Source organism: Giraffa tippelskirchi, chromosome 3 (assembly GCF_054371585.1).
Source record: "Giraffa tippelskirchi isolate mGirTip1 chromosome 3, T2T-mGirTip1v1.2.pri, whole genome shotgun sequence".
Lineage (NCBI taxonomy): Eukaryota > Metazoa > Chordata > Mammalia > Artiodactyla > Giraffidae > Giraffa > Giraffa tippelskirchi.
In genome coordinates, this window is record NC_137277.1 from 50808688 (window position 1) to 50829710 (window position 21023).

Below are 21023 nucleotides of genomic sequence, written 5' to 3' on the forward strand. Positions count from 1 at the left end.
CTTTGAATGGTATCTGGAACATATGAAATAACTCGGGAAAAGATTAGCTGCTGTGATTAGTTTCATTATTGGTTTTGTTTTATTATTGAGGAGGTATTTAGGACCAATTCACTATTCATATTTTTGTATAGTACCTTATATGCAGAAAAGAGAGTAAATGAAGAGTTCATCCAATAATAAGTGACTGAAATACAATTGTGACCTTATTGTGTATAGGATCTTGTAGCATTATTAGACTCAAAATTGATAAGTTGATTTCTGACATTGTTTCTTAATGTGTCTGACTCTTTTTGACCCCATAGACTGCAGCACACCAGGTTTCCCTGTCCTTCACTATCTCCTGGAGTTTGCTTAAACTCATGTCCATTGAGTTGGTGATGCCATCCAACCATCTCGTCCTCTGTTGCCCCCTTCTCCTCCTGCCCTTAATCTTTCTCAGCATCAGGGTCTTTTCCAATGAGTTGATTCTTCACATCAGGTGGCCAAAGTATTGGAGCTTCAACTTCAGCATCAGTCCTTCCAATGAATATTCGTGGTTGATTTTCTTTAGTATTGACTGGTTTGATCACCTTGCTGTCCAAGGGACTCTCAAGAGTCTTCTCCAGCACCACAGTTCGAAAGCATCAATTGTTTGGCGCTCAGCTTTCTTTATGTATGTGATACCATACATTAGGAAATATAATTGGATAAATTAATCCATCCATTCTCTGGCCTTTGCATTTCTTTAGTTTGCAAATTAGTTTTCCAGTTCAGGTTCAAGAATATGGCGGTTACTATGTGATAGGGCTTTCAAGGAATTTTTTTTTTCCTGTTTTTTTTCCATTGCATCAACAGAGGGATTTTGTCTTCACTTCTGTGGTTCTCAGAGGTGTCTCCTTCCCATTAAGTCATAGGTCCTCAAGGGAATCGTAGGTTCAGGCATCTGAATTCAAGATTTTGCTTCTTTCAAATGGAAGTAGTTGATGAGACTCTGAGTCTTGTAGATGGGGCCTCCGATTTCTTGGACTTGAAGTCTCCCTATTTTAATAAAGTGCTTCTAAGTAGCTGGTAGCATCACTTTTCTTCTTGGCATCTATATGAGGCATTCTTTGTTTCTGTTAGAAACTCTGTTTATAGCCTTCATTTGATGGTTTATTGTAATTGCTTACTTTTGTTGATCGGTAGTTTTCTTGATACAGACCACATCACAATTGTAAATACAAAGCAACCACACGTTTCAACCTTATATAGTTTCACCTCCTTAAGACAATCAATAATAATATGATGTTTCTTGACTTCTCTTTCCACATCACTGTTTACTTGTGGATTGAAGTTTCCATTTGTATGTTTTAATTTTTGCCAAGAAAAATCAATCATGTGCACTGTAGCTCTGCTTTAAATTTTATGCCTCATATGACACAGAGTATATATATAGTGTATACATGTTAAATGGATAAAAATCTTCTTTTAGGCTATCATAGTTTAGTACCTTTTTTTTTTTAAACTGGTTGCATGTACTTTCTTGTAGTTCTGGTGAAGTTTCTAATTTGTTTTTTTTTAAGTCTATTAGTATTCCTTGTGAGTTTTTTTCTTATAAATTATTTGATCATCTTTGTCTTTACATTTCTATGCACAAAAATTCAGTTCAGTTCAGTTCAGTCACTCAGTCGTGTCCGACTCTTTGCGACCCCGTGAACCGCAGCACACCAGGCCTCCCTGTCCATCACCAACTCCTGGAGTCCACCCAAACCCATGTCCATTGAGTCGATGATGCCATCCAGCCATCTCATCCTCTGTCGTCCCCTTCTCCTCCCGCCCTCAATCTTTCCCAGCATCAGGGTCTTTTCCAATGAGTCAGCTCTTTGCATCAGGTGGCCAGAGTACTGGAGTTTCAGCTTCAACATCAGTCCTTCCAGTGAACACTCAGGACTGATCTCCTTTAGGATGGACTGGTTGGATCTCCTTGCAGTCCAAGGGACTCTCAAGAGTCTTCTCCAACACCACGGTTCAAAAGCATCAATTCTTCGGCGCTCAGCTTTCTTTATAGTCCAACTCTCACATCCATACATGACCACTGGAAAAACCATAGCCTTGACTAGACGGACTTTTGTTGGCAAAGTAATGTCTCTGCTTTTTAATATGCTATCTAGGTCGGTCATAACTTTCCTTCCAAGGAGTAAGCGTCTTTTAATTTCATGGCTGCAGTCACCTATGCATACTTAAAATATTTTCATATCACTTTCTCTTGTTTCTCAGAGAGGGCAGATGAGTTCTATAGGAAAAGTAGATTGAAAAGAGAGGCCTTATAATAAATACTGTTCTGAAGACAAAGTGCTTCTGTTTCAGAAGCCCTAAGTGAAGAAACCATCTACTAAATAAAGATAGCATGATTTTTTCGTCGATTATTTTATAGAGCAGTTATAGGTTCACAGCAAAATTGAGAGGAAGTTTAAGATAACATAGTTTTGAGAAAAATAAAATTACCTATGGAATATCTTTAAAAAACTCTTATATTATCTCTAAATTTTACTTTATATTAAATTTAATACAATAAAAACAAGTCTATTTGACTATCTTATCTTTTGTTTATATCATTTGTAATATGGCATATTTTTCTTTTTTATTTTATTCCTTAAATGCTGGCTAAAGTAGTTATCAGTTGAAGCTAAATTGGCACTTTTTGTTTTGCTGTTTACTGTTTATGAAATATTTTGTGTTTTCTCTGTATTTTTAACTTGGGCACATCGTAGACTGCAGGTTTCAAGTTTTGTTTTAAAATGGTTAATGAGACACGCCTCTAGAGGGCGATCTTTTCTAAACTTTCCTTTGATTGCAATCATGGCCACCCTGGCATGAACCTTGGTGTTCTATGGATATTGAAGCTGTCTAAGATTTTGTAATAACTTAGCTTCCTTTTATTATGTTTTCTATGATTTATTCCTCAAAGTCTTATTACAGAATTTAATTTTTGAAATAAATTACTGTCATTTATTATCTAGTTTTAGTATCTCATCTGGGTACCTAGCTCCTATGAATGAATTTAGGGAATTGAATGAAGGCAAATGTTTTAGTTATTCATTGGAGGGAGTGGTTTCTGTGTGTTCTAACTGGAGGGAGTGGTTTCTGTGTGTTCTAACAGTTCCTTTCTTTGTTTCTCTATATACTGCTATTCAAGGATCTATCTCTGTACTTTATGGGAGCAGTGATTACACTCCACTATTGAGGGAGGCATCAATAGGCCTGATACTTTTCTGCTAACATTTGGAGTTTTATTTTTATTTACCTATTCAATAAAATTTTTGTACCAAAGCAGTATATACATTTATTGAAAAGTAGAATGATATCACAATTTTATAATGAAAAATTGCACTCTCCTGCACCCACTGCTGCCACTCAGAGGCTTCAGTTCTTGATAATTTATTTCTTGCTGTTTTGGTTTTTTTTGCCCCTTTCTCGAAATCATGTCAGTTGGATAATGGATCTCCTACACTGAACCCCTAACTTCCTTTTCTATTTTCTATCTCTTTGTCTTTTTGTTTTACTTTAAAAGAATATCCCCAACTTTATCTCCTAACCTGCTTATTGCATTTAATTTCTACAGTATTTTTTTTTATTTCTACCGTTTTTTAAATTTCTGCAGTATGCTTTTAATATCCTTTTCTGTGAATGTTTCTTTATGATCACACCCTTTTCTTATTCTATAGATGTAAAATTGTTTATCTCTTTAAAAGGTAGTTATAATTTTTGATCCATTTCTTTGCTCCTTATAAGAGGATTTGGCTTATCAGTTTGCTGGTAAGCTTAGCCTTAGTTTTCCAGTGAGGAAGATAATTAAGTAGGAAAATTCTGATACTCAATGACCAGTGTCTGCAGGAGTGACCCAAGTAAACAGATTTAGAAATTATGAGACTTGGGAGTAGCAGCCATGAGCAGTCTTGAACTTAAGAATCTGAACAGGAAGTAAAAACCTGACTGCTGGCTTAAAGATTGCAAACTGCAGAAGGGTACTGCGAGTGGGGTCAGTGCTGTGCCAGGGTTACACAGAAATAGAAACCATAATGGTTCTTAGCATAAAATGACATTTAGAATTTGGAGAAGGATGAGAAAAGGAAAGGGATTTAAGGTTCATTGAAAGAGTTATTAACATTGGACGATGTGTTTTTGCAGGTGAGAATATTGAAGCTAGAATGAAGCACAAGGGTGAAGCTGTTTCAAAATGGATAGAGTGGAGTTAGTGTGGGCATTGCCATTGTTGGCAGCTTCAGAAGAGACAGGCCATTCGCTTTTCAGTGCTGAGAATCTTTCCTAGTCAGGAATTAACAAATGTGCAATAATATTTCACTCCTGTCTAATTTGGAGTGTATTAAAACATGTACACTTTGATAAAATCATGGATGAAAGAAAATATAAAGCGACAGTACTGTTAATTGAATATGGTTTTCTGGCAGTAATCCAGCTGATTAAGAAAAAGTGTTTCTGCTAAGGCAGAAGAGTTACAAGGAAGGTGGTAGAGTCTTCATCCTCAGGTGCCCAGGTAAGGTCAGGTATTACTCTTCTTTGGGATTTTCTCCCTCAAGGACTTTCTATCAAAAGTAGTTTTTAATGTAAACAGGTAAATTCATGATTTTTGCTTTTGGAGAAATACATTTAGAAGACAAAGACTTGAACTATTTATTAATGTTTGTAGGGTATACTTTGACTTCTCTTTTTTTCTTTTTTGATTGGTGAACAGTTCTCTCTCACACATTGTTGATAATTTAGGAAGCTAAATTGAGTATGGGCTTCCTGTTTTCTTCTTGAGCAGAACATGTAAGCATATTTTAGATAGAATGCTATTTAAGTGTTTTTAAGCTGGAAATAAAATATATGTGAGCATAAAAGGTTTTATCTTCCCTTCTGTCAAAAATGCTGATTTGGCTCTTTTGCACAGTACTCCCATCTTTGTATGGTTGTTAAAATCTGTTGCTCTTTCCCATCTGAAGGAAATGTATCTTTGACACTTCTCATGACCTAAGTCATGATGCTGAAGTAGAGCCAGAAAATATCCTTAATGGTCATGAGTTAAAAGAAGGAAGACTTCTATGGAGTGGGGGGAAGGGGGAGAGAAGGAGGTTGTGGGAGCATCTTTGCTATTGCTCTTTTGAATTATGTCTTTTTGATTATTAGAAAAGTTGCTTCCAGTATACTACGATAGTTGTTATTCAGCAGAAAATACTTGGATTTTAATATTTAGTTCTTCCTTCCGTATATGGTGTTTAATGTACTGAAAAAAGACCAGTTCTGCAAATGTTTAATTATTTCGAGTCCTCCGAGTCTAGGAACATTACACCTTAAATCTTGCAATTTATTCAGTATTTTTTCTTGTTACAGTGTTTGTTTTTATTTCAGTGCCAATTCCCATTCTTCCACATCTTATATGTTCAGTTTAAATAATAACGTTATATTTATTGAATGATGCCGATAAGTTTCTGTAAGTTTTTTCCTTTATCAGTTAAGTGCTTCTGTTTGCTCTGTTGACATGATATAGAATTCATTGCAAGATATTTAAGTATGAGAGATATGGGTGTAGTATATTTTTACAAAGCATTTCAATGAGGATTTATTTATACTTTGGAGAACTCATTTAATCCCAAATTTGGTTTAAGTGATGTCAGATTATGGGGTTTTTAGTTCTGGGGATTTTTTTCACTAAGTTTATTAAAAGTCTTCTCTTCTAAGCACTTACTCCCAAAACTCGGCTTAAGCTCAGTTCAGAAGACTGGGAAATTTTGAGGTTGCTTAAATTTGTTAGATTTAGGAATAATGTGAATCTTAAAGCAAAAGTCCCAAGATCTTTTTCTTTTATTCTTCTTATTTATACAAAGAGTTTGCTTTGTTCCCTCTAGTGTTAAGTATAGTCCATTTAGTGTTAAGTATTTTTTACTGTTTTGATTTTTCATTGTTGAAAGAGTGATAAACTACAATCCTAATGTTTAAAATGAATTAATAATTGCTGAAACTTCTAAACTATTAAGAGAACCAGCTCTTACAAATTTTCTTCATCTCAAATCTTAGAATGCTGTAAGAATAATAAACTAAGGTAATGAACTTCCCAATTATGGGGAAAGATTTTAAAAATTTATTTTGTAAGTTTGGGTTGGCCCTGTGAACAGATTGTGCCAGAAACAGAGTGGAAAGGAAATGTAGACAAAACATGTTCACACAATATATTTAATTGCCTGTCCCCATACACATTTTATCTCTGAAAATTTCTGGAAATATTTCTATTCCCCCACATTTGTATTTTTATGAATGTTGGTTGTAACTCTTGATCTCGTCTCCCTTTCTAGGCTTATTTTTGCATTCCAAGGCTCCTTGTTCTCAGACAGCTTTAGTATCTTTTAAGAGTAGTGTAGACTGATCTTGTTCTACATATAGTTTTAACAACAGTTCCTTTTGACTTTGAATTTTTACGTATAAATTTTCTAAACTTATTGAGTTTTAGATTTAAGGAAAGAAAAACACATTTACATGTAACAGTTGTGAACACATTAAGGTAATAATTAACTGATGAAAAAGTATTCAGACTGGAAAAGGAAACCACCTAGCAAATTGTATATTTGATTATTTGTAAATTTATGTCTTGATAACTATTTAATAATTAGTGCAGTTTTAATTCTCCAGAATGTGAAGTTTTAATTCTACTGACATTTAATAAGCACTAGTGCAAAGTTCCATGCAACTCCTTTGTATGTGATGGGAAGAGTGATGACAGTATCATTAAAAACCTCAATCACCATCTTGCAAAAAAAAAAAAATGGATTCTTGTTTTCAAGTCAATTTTGTGGGGTATTCTCCTATTTTTCTACCCTCCTACCCCTCCCCAAAGTACCTATAGTTATGTCCCTTGTGCTGTGAACTGTCTACTTAAAAAAGCAACAAGTGTTTTTGCTTGAAATGCATAAATGTTTATACAGTATCTTTGCTTCCCCACCTATTACTCTCCAAAAAAGTTACAGGGAGAGCAAGTCAGTACCTAATCCGAATTGGCCTTGAACACTTCCTATCTTGTACTTTGTCACCAAAGCTGTTTGCTTGTTCTGTTAACAGTCTTTTAAAAAATATGGGTGCATTATTCATTTTCTCTTAATTGTGTGTGTGCTGTTCGCCTTGGCTCCTGTGAACAAGCATTGCTTCCGCCCAGTTTGGTATGTGGGTCAGAAGGCACTGTTTCTCACCAGGGCGCTGCTGTTTCCTCTTCCTACTTGAGTAGATTACAGATTATACTGGAATACGCCTGAGAAAAGGTCAAAAAGGAGGTGAAAGTTCTGGAACTGCAGCTGGGAAGCTTGTCATTCTCATCTAGGAAAGGGGAAAAAAAGAGAGCGAGAGAAAGAAAGAAAAAGAGAAATAGACACTCTCATGTCAACCCCGAGCAACCCACAGTCAGGAAATTCCCATTTGCACAGGATACTTTTTATATATTCGGAAAGGACTTTATTTGGTTTTGATTAAATAATTATCGAGTGTTTAGCTGAGAAAGCTTTAATGTTAAATTAGATGGCAAGCCAGAGCTCAGTAGTGTTTTTAACTTTTCAGAGCCTAGATTTCCAGTGATTGTTTCAAAACAAGCTACCCTTTGACAGAGTCAAGAAGTTAGGAGCTTTACAACTACAGAGTTAACTTGGTTAAACTCATTGGTATATTTTGGATTTTTATCCCCGTCAATTCCACAGCAGAATATTAAAAGCAGACTGGACGTTTTGGTCTTCTGTGGAAAGCCAAAGCACCAAAAAATAAGCCCCATATGAACTTACTGCCAGTTTTTATTTTGGAAAGACGTGATGTTGAGTGTGAACCATCTATCTCCATGAGGTCTTAGAGCAAGGACGTTGTTGGAAGGAGGACAGTAATGGGATGTTCGGTAGTAGGGTTCTTCCTGTAGAACTGTCTTCCAGGATTGGCAGCCTGTCACATACACATTGGTTATCAGTATGCCTCATTACTCCAGTTTCACAGCGTGAGAGCTTACAGTATTAGGGGACCAAGGACGCTGATTGGGAGGCTTGTATCCCAGAACAGGAGGGGGTCCTGTGAATGGGTGATGAGAACAGAATTTGAAACTCTTGTCGGAGTCTCATTTTGTATATGTTTCTGTTGTAAAGCTTCAGAAAAATGGAGTGGCTAAAGGACATAAGAATGTGTCCATGGTGAGGGTCAAAAAGTGAGAGGATAATGCAGACTTCCTAAAAGCTATGGTCTCCCCTAGGGCATCATCAACTCTGCCTAGTGTCCTTTTGCTTTTTTTCCACGTGAATCTCTGCCATTTTTATGTTTGTCTCTGCATCCCCAATGACAGCAAAAGACAATGCTTCTTTATCATCCACCCTCTCCATTTGGTCCACTTGTTTCCATTGTAGTTCTTAGTTTCTTACGTCTTCTGTTCCTAGAATCTTCCTCGTACCCTCATTAACAATAATCTGTAGCTTGTGCCTCTAGAAACCTGAAACAAAAAGTTTTCTCTTTCTCACTGATGTGATAGTGTTTTAAAGTACTTTCTCATCTACAGCTCTGATCCCTTGATTGCATAATGTTATTTTAACTGCTCTTATTTGTCTTCGTTCACAGCATGGTAGGATAGGGAAATTTTTTTAAAGGATGGGAAGGAAGCCTGTAATTGCATCTATGTCTTATTTTTCCTCTTCTGGTTTGCATTTAAGGAGAAATACATGTGTACACACAGATACACTGGTATTAACTTTAATATTTAACATAATCTGAGACGGTCAATAATTTCAGCTCTTGCAGGCTTTAGAGATTTCTCGTGGCTGGCAGTTTGCCACATTCACATGTTCTCACATCACTGCGTTCAGAAGCTAAGAATACCAACCTGGCAGCTTGTGCAGGGAGGGTAAAGATAAAACAGAAAGGAGTCTAGCTTCGCAGCCACATACCTGGGAGTTGTTGCTGATGTCTTTTCCACAAATGTTCAAGTTTGTCAAAGCCCAGTAAATCTTGGAAAGTTTATTTTCCTTGTAGCATCTGTGTTTTATAATGGGTCTTTTAATTTGTTTTTACTTTGTCTGCAGGGATTTCTTTTGTCCGGAGTTTTCAGACTCTGTCTTTTTTTTTTTTTTTTCCTGTGGAAGTGAGTCTGTTAATGATGACTGGTTTGGGAATATACCTCCGCAAAGCTGACCTGACAGGCTGCCGCTCCAGCGCAGCAACAAAGACCATTGTTATTTTCTGTCTTTACTTTTATCCTCAACTTCATCCATTTTCCCCCTGTGATTTTACAGTGTAGAGTGTGTGGGAAAACATATTTTGGGACCACACACACGTGATAAGGTTGCGTTTTGAAGTTAGCAGCATTTTTTAGTAAACAGACATCACACCCTGTCCACCTCACACAGGGGCAGTGGTGCTGCGTATTTGTGAGAAGCCTGAGAGTTCCTTTCCCAAAGTACTTGCAGGTATTCTTCATCCAAAAGGCAGAACGGGAGGAAGAAAAGAGCCCACAAGGTTGTTTTCATAATTCCTTTTTCAAAAATGCCAACTTGTACAAGGAAATACAGAAAGTCAGTCGTTAAACCCCAATGTGAACTGTTCTGGCTTAGGACTTTGTAAAGTTAAAAACAATAATAACCATAAACAAATAAACAACTGAAAACAGAATATCATTGCTTTAAACATCAAAGGATGTTTTGAACATTCTGATTTTTAAATGATTTTCTGTTCGCAAGTAGAATTCCTGCTTTGAGAAAACCATTTTATTGAAACTTGGGATTTTTTTCCTCCCCCAAGAGAACGCCGTCTATCTTGGGGACTGGTAAACCTCTAAAGGATCAAAGCTCTGGTGGATTTGGTTAAAGACCCGAAAGCCTGAAGGCTTATGGAAGTTTATCTATATAGAGTAAGCCCAAAAAACTGGGATGAGAGTTTTAGAAGAGCTTATTTTCTCATGAGATTTTTGGGACTTCCTCTGTTTGGATGTGCCAGAAATACTGTGAGAATATCCATTCTCATGGCATTTGTCACTTTACAGGTCTTATCCCAGCTGGGGTTTGTAAGTAGAATGGTGTGTGAAATAGTATATGTATTTTAAGGTTTTATGAAGCCCACTACTAAAGCTGCAGTTAAACAACCTCTACTATTTTCATTATACTTATATAGTAAAGTGTAGTAAAGAATGGTTGGTGAAGGTGACATTTAGAATTGATGTAGTGACTCTTCATTGATCTCAGAAATTTTTAATTTTACTGTTACTGTTGTATGTGTGCTTAGAAGGTGAAATAAAGAAAAGGGCACTGCTCTCCCTCTCTGTCCAAAGGGAAACTGAAGCATAGGATGGAGGGACACACTTAAGCCACGTCCAAGGTTTAGGATACTATGAGTTTCTTCTGCTGAACCTCATTATAGTAACAAGCCTCAGGCTTAATGAAAAATCCTGGCTTGGAAATTTAGGCTTAATGTAACTGTTCTATTCTTAAAGTTACCAAACCTATGCTCCTGGTCGAGTCAACCTGAGACTAAAGCGAGTAGTGAAAGCCATGGATTCCAGCACCTCGCTATCTTCTGAAGTACTCTGAGTCCCCTCCAAAATTAATTTTTTTTCCTATAGATCATAGGGTTGTATTTTCCTGTACTTCCTGGATATGAGAAAAAATACATTTCCTTCATTCAGCAAACATCTGTTGAGATGTCAACAATTAGTAAGACGCTGCTACTACTCTGGAGGAGTCTTCAGTTTTTGTGGAGGATAAATCTGGAGGTTTGTTAGATTCTAGCTGCATTTTCCAAGAAAATCCATGACACAAGGAAGTGCTAGAATCATCTTTAAATAAAGACTTTGAGCAACTGAAAGGGGAAGAAAGGATCATTATACTATTTTTGTGTATTTGATTCAGTATGAACTTTCATTTTAAAATTTGGTATATTTTTATGTATAAATCATTACGGGTGAGATAATGAGATTTCTTGTCTCTGTGAGTTCCCTCATTTTACTAATTCCTGAATTAATTATTTACACCTCTCTCATCTATTATTTTCTAGTTGGAAACTAAAGATGGGAAGATACAAGTTCCTGCCTCTGTACTCAAAATTTGAATATTTTTCATTTAAAACAACAATAATAAAAATATCTCCTTCCTTTTTTCCCTGAGATATTTTGAGGATGTCTCTCATAGCATCCTTCCTCCCTTTAAATTCTTTAAAGTCTTTCTATCTTCTTATGTTATGAACTTTAGGAGTCCTGGGATTTGTTCAGCCAGGCGTAGAACAGGGCTTCATACCAATAAGGCTGCAAAAGTGTGAACTGAAAGAATGAATGTTGAATGAGTCCTTTGCCTGATACATTATCTCATCTTGTTAATGTCTTTTTAGCCTCAAAGTCCTTGAATCTGTGTTCTGTATCCATTACCGTGATCATTTCCTGTCAGTGCCAACAACAACAACAAATCTTATTTTTCGCCTCTTTAGTGAAGCTAACCTATTGAAGATTGCCACGCTGTGCTTAGTCACTCAGTCATGTCTGACTTTGTGACTTCATGGATTGTGGCCCGCCAGGCTCCTCTGTCCATGGGGATTCTCTAGGCAAAAATAGCGGAGTGGGTTGCCATGCCCTCCTCCAGGGGATCTTCCCAACTCAGGGATTGAACCCAGGTCTCCTGCATTGCAGGCAGATTCTTTACCTACTGAGCCACCAGGGAAGCTCTTTGAAAGGGTAATCTTCAGTAGAAGATTACTAGAGTTAGCAGCTTTCTCTCTGAGTTTGCCTTTCTGAACCTTGACGTTGTTGAACACATTTATTCTTTCATTAAAGCCATTTTAAATAAATTACTTGCCACATAATAAAACATAAGTCAGACACTGCCCCTGTTCTTATGAACATTAAATCTACCCAGCTTACTTTACTCTTTCAGATACACTGGGTTTCAGAGGCTCCATCATGAATACAGACACCAAGAATAAAAACACATAAATACTTGGGTGTCCCAGAAGACTGAGAAGAGTAGGTGTGATGTACCTTGAGTTTGTTTTTATCCTGGTGGGCCAGTGAAGGATTTTAAGTTAAGGCTAACTAAACCACAAGATTTAGAGCTTCTCAGTGAAAAGCTTCACTTTTCTAGACCTCTCATTGTATCTCTTAAGTTCAGTGTTCTCAAAATCTGTGCTGTTCCCTTGCTGAAGAATTTAGGTACCTAAATTTAGGTACTTCACCTCAATTGAAATATTTCTTCTAAAACTGAAATATATTTTCTTCCCATTGCTTTCAGTTATAATTCTCTCCTCTAGTTAAGAGATTTGGTACTCTGGCTCACATCTGTGGCATCCCTTTACAGTCTCTGCTCTTCATGTTACCTTCATCCTCAGAATATTTCTTGTCTCCTGCTCTTACCCATATTTTATCCATCTTTCAAAGCCTAGGTCATGTCCCATCTGCTCCATGATATCTTCTCCAAATAATTGATCCCATGTGTACTTATCTTTAGTACTAGGCAATTAGCACTTAATTATTCCTGTTTCATGCATATTAGACTATAAGCTTTGCAACAGCAAGGAATGCATTCCTCACAGCGTGTGATCTTCGGCTGAAGCACTCAACAAATATTTGACTGCTGTTGTGAAATGTGTGTGTTAAACATAGGCCTTGAATTTCATTAGCTTGTGACATATTTCATGTTGTGGCCTGATTTCAGCTCCAAACAGTATTCAAAGAAATTAAAGGATACTTACATAAGTGAGAAGACATCCCATATTCTTGGCTTGAAAGACTTAATATGCTTAAGATAGCAATACTTCTGTACTGATCAACAGAGTCAGTGCAATCTCTATCAGAATGTGAGCTGGCATTTTTGCAGATAATGACAAAATATAGGTAGAAGCAGAAAGTTTTGTTGGATATGATGATCCATCAAAGATTTGTAACAGACCATTGACTGTCTTAGAAACAAAAACAACTCAACCTGATTTTACTATTTTTTCCTATCTTAAGTCCCTGTGAAAAACAATTATTTGCTGTGACAGAGATACTTCACAATCCTTGTTCTTTCTTGGGAAAAGGTTTCTTGGAACAAGGGTTTTTGGAGTTTTGAAAGTTTAAGTATTATCTTCAGTGAGTTCTGTGTGTCTGTATTTAGGCAAGGATTTATGTATTGGCTATTTTAGAAACCATCCCGATATGGCAGAATTTCAAAGCATTATAGAAATCAGAAAAACAAACACACTGATCTAAATTTGCTAATTCCATGTGGCTTGTATCTGAAGAGGACGTTGCTAATGTTACCCTAACGTCTGCCTTTACATTTCATACTCTTCTCTCTGGGAGATTTGTAGCTTATTTGAATTTTGTAGCAGTAGGCTTACAAGGTGGTGACATCAAATAATATAGAAATAATAAATGCCCAAAAGGGTGCTTCTGCTCTGCAGTATAGTATGTTCTCTTCTGATATTCTCGTCTCTTCCTTATCAGTGACTATGTATATTTTCTTTTTATTTTCAGATAGCAGAACAAATTGGTATAATATATCAGCTCAACAAAATTTAGCTCAGTTTGTCTTTAGGCCAGGATATCGGTTAAATGGAAAAATGAGAGATTATGGATCCTGCCTTGCCTCAGACTTAAAGTATCTCAGTATTGAAGTAATAGACATTGTCGGTACTATTTTGAGGAAAATGGTTAAAGAAACAAACAAAAAAAATCTAAATGCATATTTGTAAGGTTGTAGTAAATGTCAGTTAAACTTTAGAGATTTTGTTTCATTTCCTTTCATTTGTTTCATTTCATTATTCTATTTCAAAAAATCATATTTTCTACCTTACAATAAAGTTAGTTATATAATGTAAATAGTATGAATCATATTTCTTTAAGTTATTTATTATTTGGCTGTGGTGGGTCTTCATTGCTGCATGGGCTTTTCTCTAGTTGTGGCAAGTGGGGGCTACTCTCTAGTTGCAGTTCATGGGTTTCTCATTGCAGTGGCTTCTCTTTTTGTGGAGCACAGGCTCTAGCACACGCAGGCTTCAGTAGTTGTGCCATGCTGGCTCTAGAGCACTGGATCAATAGTTGTGTCACGTGGGGCTTAATTGCTCTGTGGTATGTGTGATCTTCCCAGATCAGGGATTGAACCTCTGTCTCCTGCATTGGCAGGCAGATTCTTTCCATGAGCCTCCAGGGAAGTCTCATTATATTTTTGTAAGAGTAAAATATAAAAATCAACACGTTTTTAGGTTGAATTTTTATAATAAGAGTGTACAAAACAAATTCGTGAAGTGGAATTTATTAAAAAAAAATTTTGCTTGGTAAAAGATCTGTAAGACAACAAAAAGACAAGTCAGAACAGGGTAAGAGAATACTTGAAAATCATATCTAATAAAAGGTTTATATCTAGAATATATAAATAACTTTTAAAATTTGAGTATAAGATCCATAAATAATTTCTTACATTTTTATAGTCATTTGATTTTCAGCAGGGGTGCCAGGATAATCCTCTGGGTTGGGAAAGAATATCTTTTCAATAAATGATGCTGGAACAATTCAAAAGAAGTGAAGTTGAACCCCTACCTCACATGATTTATAAAAATTAATTCAAAATTAGTCAGAGACCTAAATGTTAGAGCTAAAAATATAAAACTCTTTGCAGAAAACATAGCTATAAATCTTTGTATATTTGGACTGGGCAGTGGTTTTTTTTTTTGGTATGACAACAAAAGCATAAGCAACTAAAGAAAATATAGGTAAATTAGACTTCATCAAAGTTAAAAACTTTTATGTTTCAAAGCATACCATGAAGAAAGTGAAAAGATGACATAGGAAGGGGAGAAAATATTTATAAATCATGTTTTTGCTAAGAAATTTACATTCTGAGAATATGCTTAACTCTATTTACGACTGAACAATAAAAAGGCAACTCAATTTTGGGCAAATGTTTTGAATAGACATTTCTCCAAGAAGGTATATAAATTAACTAAAATGCACATGAAAAAGATATTTAAAAAACGCAAATCAAAACTACAGTGAGAAACCTCTTCACACCCACTAGGATGGATAAAATAAAAATGATAGACCATAACAAGTGGTGTTGAGGATGTGGAAAATTTGGGGCCCTCATACACTGGTGTAGCCATAGTTTATCAGTTCCTCAAAAGGTTAAATATAGACCTAACTGTTTCACTCCTAGTCTTATGTACCCAAGAAAATTGAAAGCACAAGTCCACTAAATACCTATGTACTAATGTTCATAGAAGCGTTATTCACAGTAGCCTGTTAAAGCAACCCAGATATTCATCAGCTGGTATAAATGTGGTATATCCATACAGTGCAATATTATTCAGCCATTAAAAGGAATGAACTGTTGACACATGGTACAACATGGATAAACTTTGAAAACATAAGTGAAAAAAGCACTCACAAAAGGCCACATTGTATGGATCCATTTATATGAATTATTCAGAATAGACGAATCTATAGAAACTGGACAGATTCCTGTATCAAAAGCTGATGGGTAGGGAAAAAGAAGAGTAACTGCTAAGGATATGGACTTTCTTTTTGGGTGATGAAGATGTTCTGAAATTAGATAGCAATCCTAGTATCATTCTGTAGAATATACCAAACACCATAGAACTGTATACTTCAAAAGGATGAATCTTATGGTGTGTGAATTATATTTCAGCAAAAATACTAACCCAGTTTTTAAAACTGGCAAAAGCTTTACATAGGTATTTTAATAAGAAAATAAATGGATGACAAGTAAGTTCATGAACCACAACAACAGCAACCTAACCATATTTGGCCAGAATAGCTGAAATCAAAATGAGTGACAACACCAGATTCTACTGCAGATACAGAAAAACTGGAAGTGTCATATTTTGCTGGTGAAATGGATCATCTCCTTTGTCAAACTGTTAGGCATTTTCTCATAACCTTAAACATACAATTATTATCTCCATGCAAACATTCATGTACTATGATCAGCAACTCCATTCCTAGATATATATTTAAAAAAACTTCAGTCGCTCAGTCATGTCCGACTATTTGCGACCCGCCAGGTCTCCCTGTCCATCACCAACTCCCGGAGTTTACTCAAATTCATGTCCATTGAGTCGGTGATGGCACCCAACCATCTCATCTTCTGTTATCCTCTTCTCCTCCTGCCTTCAATCTTTCCCAGGGATCAGGGTCTTTTCCAGTGAGTCAGTTCTTTGCATCAGGTGGCCAAAGGATTGGAGTTTCAGCTTAAGCATCAGTCCTTCCAGTGAACGTTCAGGACTGATTTCCTTTAGGATGGACTGGTTGGATCTCCTTGCAGTCCAAGGGACTCACAAGAGTCTTCTCCAACACCACAGTTCAAAAGCATCAATTCTTTGGCGCTCAGCGTTCTTTATAGTCCAGCTCTCACATCCATACATGACCACTGGAAAAATCATAGCTTTAACTAGATGGACCTTTATTGGCAAAGTGATGTCTCTGCTTTTTAATATGCTGTCTAGGTTGGTCATAACTTTTCTTCCAAGGAGCAAGCGTCTTTTTATTTCATGGCTGCAATCACCATCTCTAGTGATTTTGGAGCCCCCCAAAATAAAGTCTGCAACTGTTTCCACTGTTTCTCCATCTATTTCCCATGAAGTGATGGGACCGGATGCCATGATCTTTGTTTTCTGAATGTTGAACTTTAAGCCAACTTTTTCACTCTCCTCTTTCACTTTCATCAAGAGGCTCTTTACTAGTTCTTCCCTTTCTGCCATAAGGGTGGTGTCCTCTGCATATGTGAGGTTATTGATATTTCTCCTAGCAATCTTGATTCCAGCTTGTGCTTCCTCCAGCCCAGCATTTCTCATGATGTACTGTGCGTTTAAGTTAACTAAGCAGGGTGCAATATACAGCCTTGATGTACTCCTTTTCCTATTTGGAACCAGTCTGTTGTTCCATGTCCAGGTCTAACTGTTGCTTACTGTCCTGCATACAGGTTTCTCAAGAGGCAGGTCAGATGGTCTGATATTCCCATCTCTTTCAGAATTTTCCACAGTTTGTTGTGATCCACACAGTCGAAGGCTTTGGCATAGTCAATAAAGCAGAAATAGATGTTTTTCTGGAACTCTCTTGGTTTTTTGATGATCCAGCGGATGTTGGCAATTTGATCTCTGGTTCCTCTGCCTTTTCTAAAACCAGCTTGAACATCTGGAAGTTCACGGTCCACGTATTGTTGAAGCCTGGCTTGGAGAATTTTGAGCATTACTTTACTAGTGTGTGAGATGAGTGCAATTGTGCGGTAGTTTGAGCATTCTTTGACATTGCCTTTCTTAGGGATTGGAGTGAAAACTGACCTTTTCCAGTCCTATGGCCACTGCTGAGTTTTCCAAATTTGCTGGCATATTGAGTGCAGCACTTTCACAGCATCATCTTTTAGGATTTGAAATAGCTCAACTGGAATTCCATCACGTCCACTAGCTTTGTTTGTAGTGATGCTTCCTAAGGCCCACTTGACTTCACATTCCAGAATGTCTGGCTCTAGGTGAGTGGTCACACCATCGTGATTGTCTGGGTCGTGAAGATCTTTTTTGTATAGTTCTTCTGTGTATTCTTGCCACCTCTTCTTTATATCTTCTGCTTCTGTTAGGCCCATACCATTTCTGTCCTTTATTGATTCCATCTTTGCATGAAATGTTCCCTTGTTATCTCTAATTTTCTTGAAGAGATCTCTAGTCTTGCCAAGACTATTGTTTTCCTCTATTTCTTTGCACTGATCACTGAGGAAGGCTTTCTTATCTCTCGTTGCTATTCTTTGGAACTCTGCATTCAAATGGGTATATCTTTCCTTTTCTCCTTTGAATGTAAACAAAAACTTGCATTCATACAAAAACTTGTGCAAGAATGTTTATGGCAGCTTTATTTGTAATAACCAAAAGCTGGAAACAAATGTCCTTTTGCCAATGACTGGAGAAACAAACTAGTGCTTCCATACAATGAGATTATATTCGGGAACAAAAAGGAAAGAATTGATACCTGTAGGAAAATGTAGAGTGGTTGAATCTCAGATGCTTACTGGCAAGTGAAAGAGGTAAGACTCAGTATGGTACATACTTCATTTATAGAACATTCTGGAAAATGCAGAGTCATGGAATGGGAGAAACGGTAAGTACCCAGGAGGAATTTTGCTTATTGGTGAGATGAGATTAATTTTTCTCTATGCAGATCAGATTTTATTTCAGTTTGTTCTTCCTGGTTGTTAGTGAGCCATAATTCTTATTCTTTTTATTTTTTTTATATTAATACAGTCATAAAATAAAGGATTGATTCATGATTTTTAATTTTATGGTGGGTAGTGGTATATTTTGGGAGGAAGGCAGTGTTTTTGCCTGTTGATTTTGGTCAGTTTCATCCTGTGTCTCTCATGCTATTCTCTATGGATATACATCCTCACGACTCATGTTTACTCTGCCCTCTGAGGCTTTATAGGTTGCCATGGCTGGAATATTCTCCCCCTCTTACTCCCAAGTTTGTTTAAGGAAATGTTCCATGCTTCCTTTAGACTAATTTAGACCTTTTCATTTTTTTCTCTTACTATCCTACATTTCTTTGTAACACCATAAAATTCAGCTTTATACCAATTATTTGAATAACCATTTAACATCTATCCAATTCTGTATCCTCCAAGCCTCCATCCTCAAAGACTACAGTCTCTGTTCATAGTTAAGTCATGTTTGGTATTACCAGAGTCGTTTGTTTTTTTCCCCCCTTCTATAGACTCATGATTCTTTTAGAATTGTGTCTGCCTTTGATAACTTTCTTAAAAGATTAGTGGAGCCAGTGCAAATCCTGTCAGAGAAGGGAACTTCTCTTGGTGATGCTTTTCTTTTCTTTTTTCTCTTTATAGGGAAGCTCAACAGCCAAGACTCCTACAATAATTTTGCCAACAACAACCCTGGCAACCCTCGACTCTCTCCTCTCCCCAGCCTGATGGTGTTGATGCCTCTCGCCCAAATCAAGCAGCCAATGACACTTGGTACCATCACCAAACGAACAGGGTAAGACCTCAGGCTTGATACTTTTTTAATAGCTATTTTAGAGGATTAAATACATAAAAATAAAGCATACTTTTTCTTTGGGTGGTTTTGATTATGTTCTTCATCCCCAGCCCACATAAGACTAAATGGCAGCTGATTAAGTACAAAGTATAGAACATGTGCAAACACGTTCATGAACAAGCATGTACACACACATTCATAGAAAAAAACAAAGCAGTGACAAGTTGTGAAAACTAGTATTGGCTAATGAAAACCAGATCCATCTACTCAATCTTGTAGTTCCTGCCTTGTGGCTTTGTCTGAAAGTAGTACAGTTTCATTTTCTTGATTTTGTGGACATGATCTGGACTTACAATGGCCCCCAAATTTCGACTAAAGAGAGAGACCTTAATATGACAACCATGCTTCTGATACCTTGAAAAAACATCTATATTGAGGTACCATTTACATATAATAATCTGTCATTATTGTTGTGCTAGGTGGTAAAGTGCTGACATGAGATACTTTTGTAAGAAGAAATACTCATTCTCAGGGACCAGGCCTTTGAGCTCCAGATTTCACTGTGACACCAAAATTGACCCTCTGTCTAGTGGAGTGGTGTTTTCCTATAAAGTGATCCTATTTTGAATGTAGAAATTGAGTTTGTGGTATATTAAGGGGGAAAAAAAAAAAGAAGCTGAGAAACAGCAAACCTAGCTCCAAAATCTGACATCTTGTGATACAAATCATTTGGCTATATTTTAAAAAATTGATTTCAGCTTTTTAACCCTTCAGTAGTAGTTTAAGTAGAATTTTTACTTCCCTTTCCTCTTTTAGTTTCTTTATTTTAAAATAAATAAGAGTGGGTATGAATAGTAAAGGGGTTATGAACTTATATTTACAGGTAGCTTGCTTTTTTCTTTGGATAATGATACATTTCTGGGATATAGAATCAAATAAAAATGGGACTAAATCTTGAATCGTAATCTTAGTATTTTTTCATTCACAGACGTCAGTACATAATTGCATCTTTTTTGGTCTGTCTTTCTTGAATATAAGTGAAGGAACACTGAGGATTAGAAAGTGAGTTTTCTGGGGGCTTCCCTGGTGGCTCAGGTGGTAAAGAATCCACCTGCAGTGCAGGAGACCCAAGTTTGATCCCTGGGTCAGGAAGATCCCCTGGAGGAGGGAATGGCTACCCACACCAGTATTCTTGCCTGGAGAATTCCATGGACAGAGAAGCCTGGTGGGCTATAGTCCGTTGGGTCTCATAGAGTTGGTTATGACTGAGTGACTAATACACAACTTAGAAAGTGAGTTTACTTTTGCAGATATTCGAAACTTTCCATGATAAAAAGATAAACTCCATCACACTTTTTTTACTTTCTCTCTTCTATCACACCTCCTTTACTCTCTCTCTTGCTATTCTTTCTGTCTGTCCTTAGATGGGTAGAAACTATTAATCATCTAGTCTCTTTCTAAGCTACCATACTGTATGAACTTAGATAACTTTTATGTTTCCTTTTCTTTTTAAAAACTTGGTCACAGTTCCTAGATTTTTTAGAGCATGTGTATTATGTTCCTTGTATCCTAGATAATTCAATAATTATTTATTAATGAATTAAGTGATAGGAATTTTAATTGTGTTCTTTGAAATTAATATTAGTTTAGAATACATGTGTCATTTTTTGATGGGCTTTTATCTCATTGTGGCACAAATACTAATTTTTCTCTCTAAACACTTTAAGAAAGGACATGCTAAAAAGAATTTTAAAATCTGGCAAAAATAAAAGGATTTAAGAACTGAGATAAAGTGAAGTTGCTCAGTCGTGTCCGAGTCCAGGGGGTCGCAAAGCGTCGAACACTACTGAGCGACTTCACCTTATCTCAGTTCTTAAACCCTTTTATTTTTGAGAGATTTTAAAATTCTTTTTAGCATGTCCTTTCTTAAAGTGTTTAGAGAGAAAAATTAATATTTATCCCACAATGAGTACTTGGCTTTTACTTTCCAAAATTTTGATAGAGATTCATTTAGACTTACTGGGAAAAAATTTTTATTAGAT

General features: G+C 36.5%; 1 protein-coding gene across 20 annotated transcripts in view; it reads left to right on the forward strand.

Annotated features, from left to right (window-relative positions):
• The window catches only part of BCAS3 (BCAS3 microtubule associated cell migration factor), a 611473-nt gene that overhangs the window by 245386 nt on the left and 345064 nt on the right, over positions 1-21023 (forward strand). For all 20 annotated transcript variants that reach the window (XM_081584989.1, XM_081584991.1, XM_081584990.1 and 17 more), the window contains one exon: positions 18831-18981. In XM_081584989.1, the coding sequence (XP_081441115.1) occupies positions 18831-18981 (151 nt within the window). The remainder of the gene's footprint in view (positions 1-18830; positions 18982-21023) is intronic.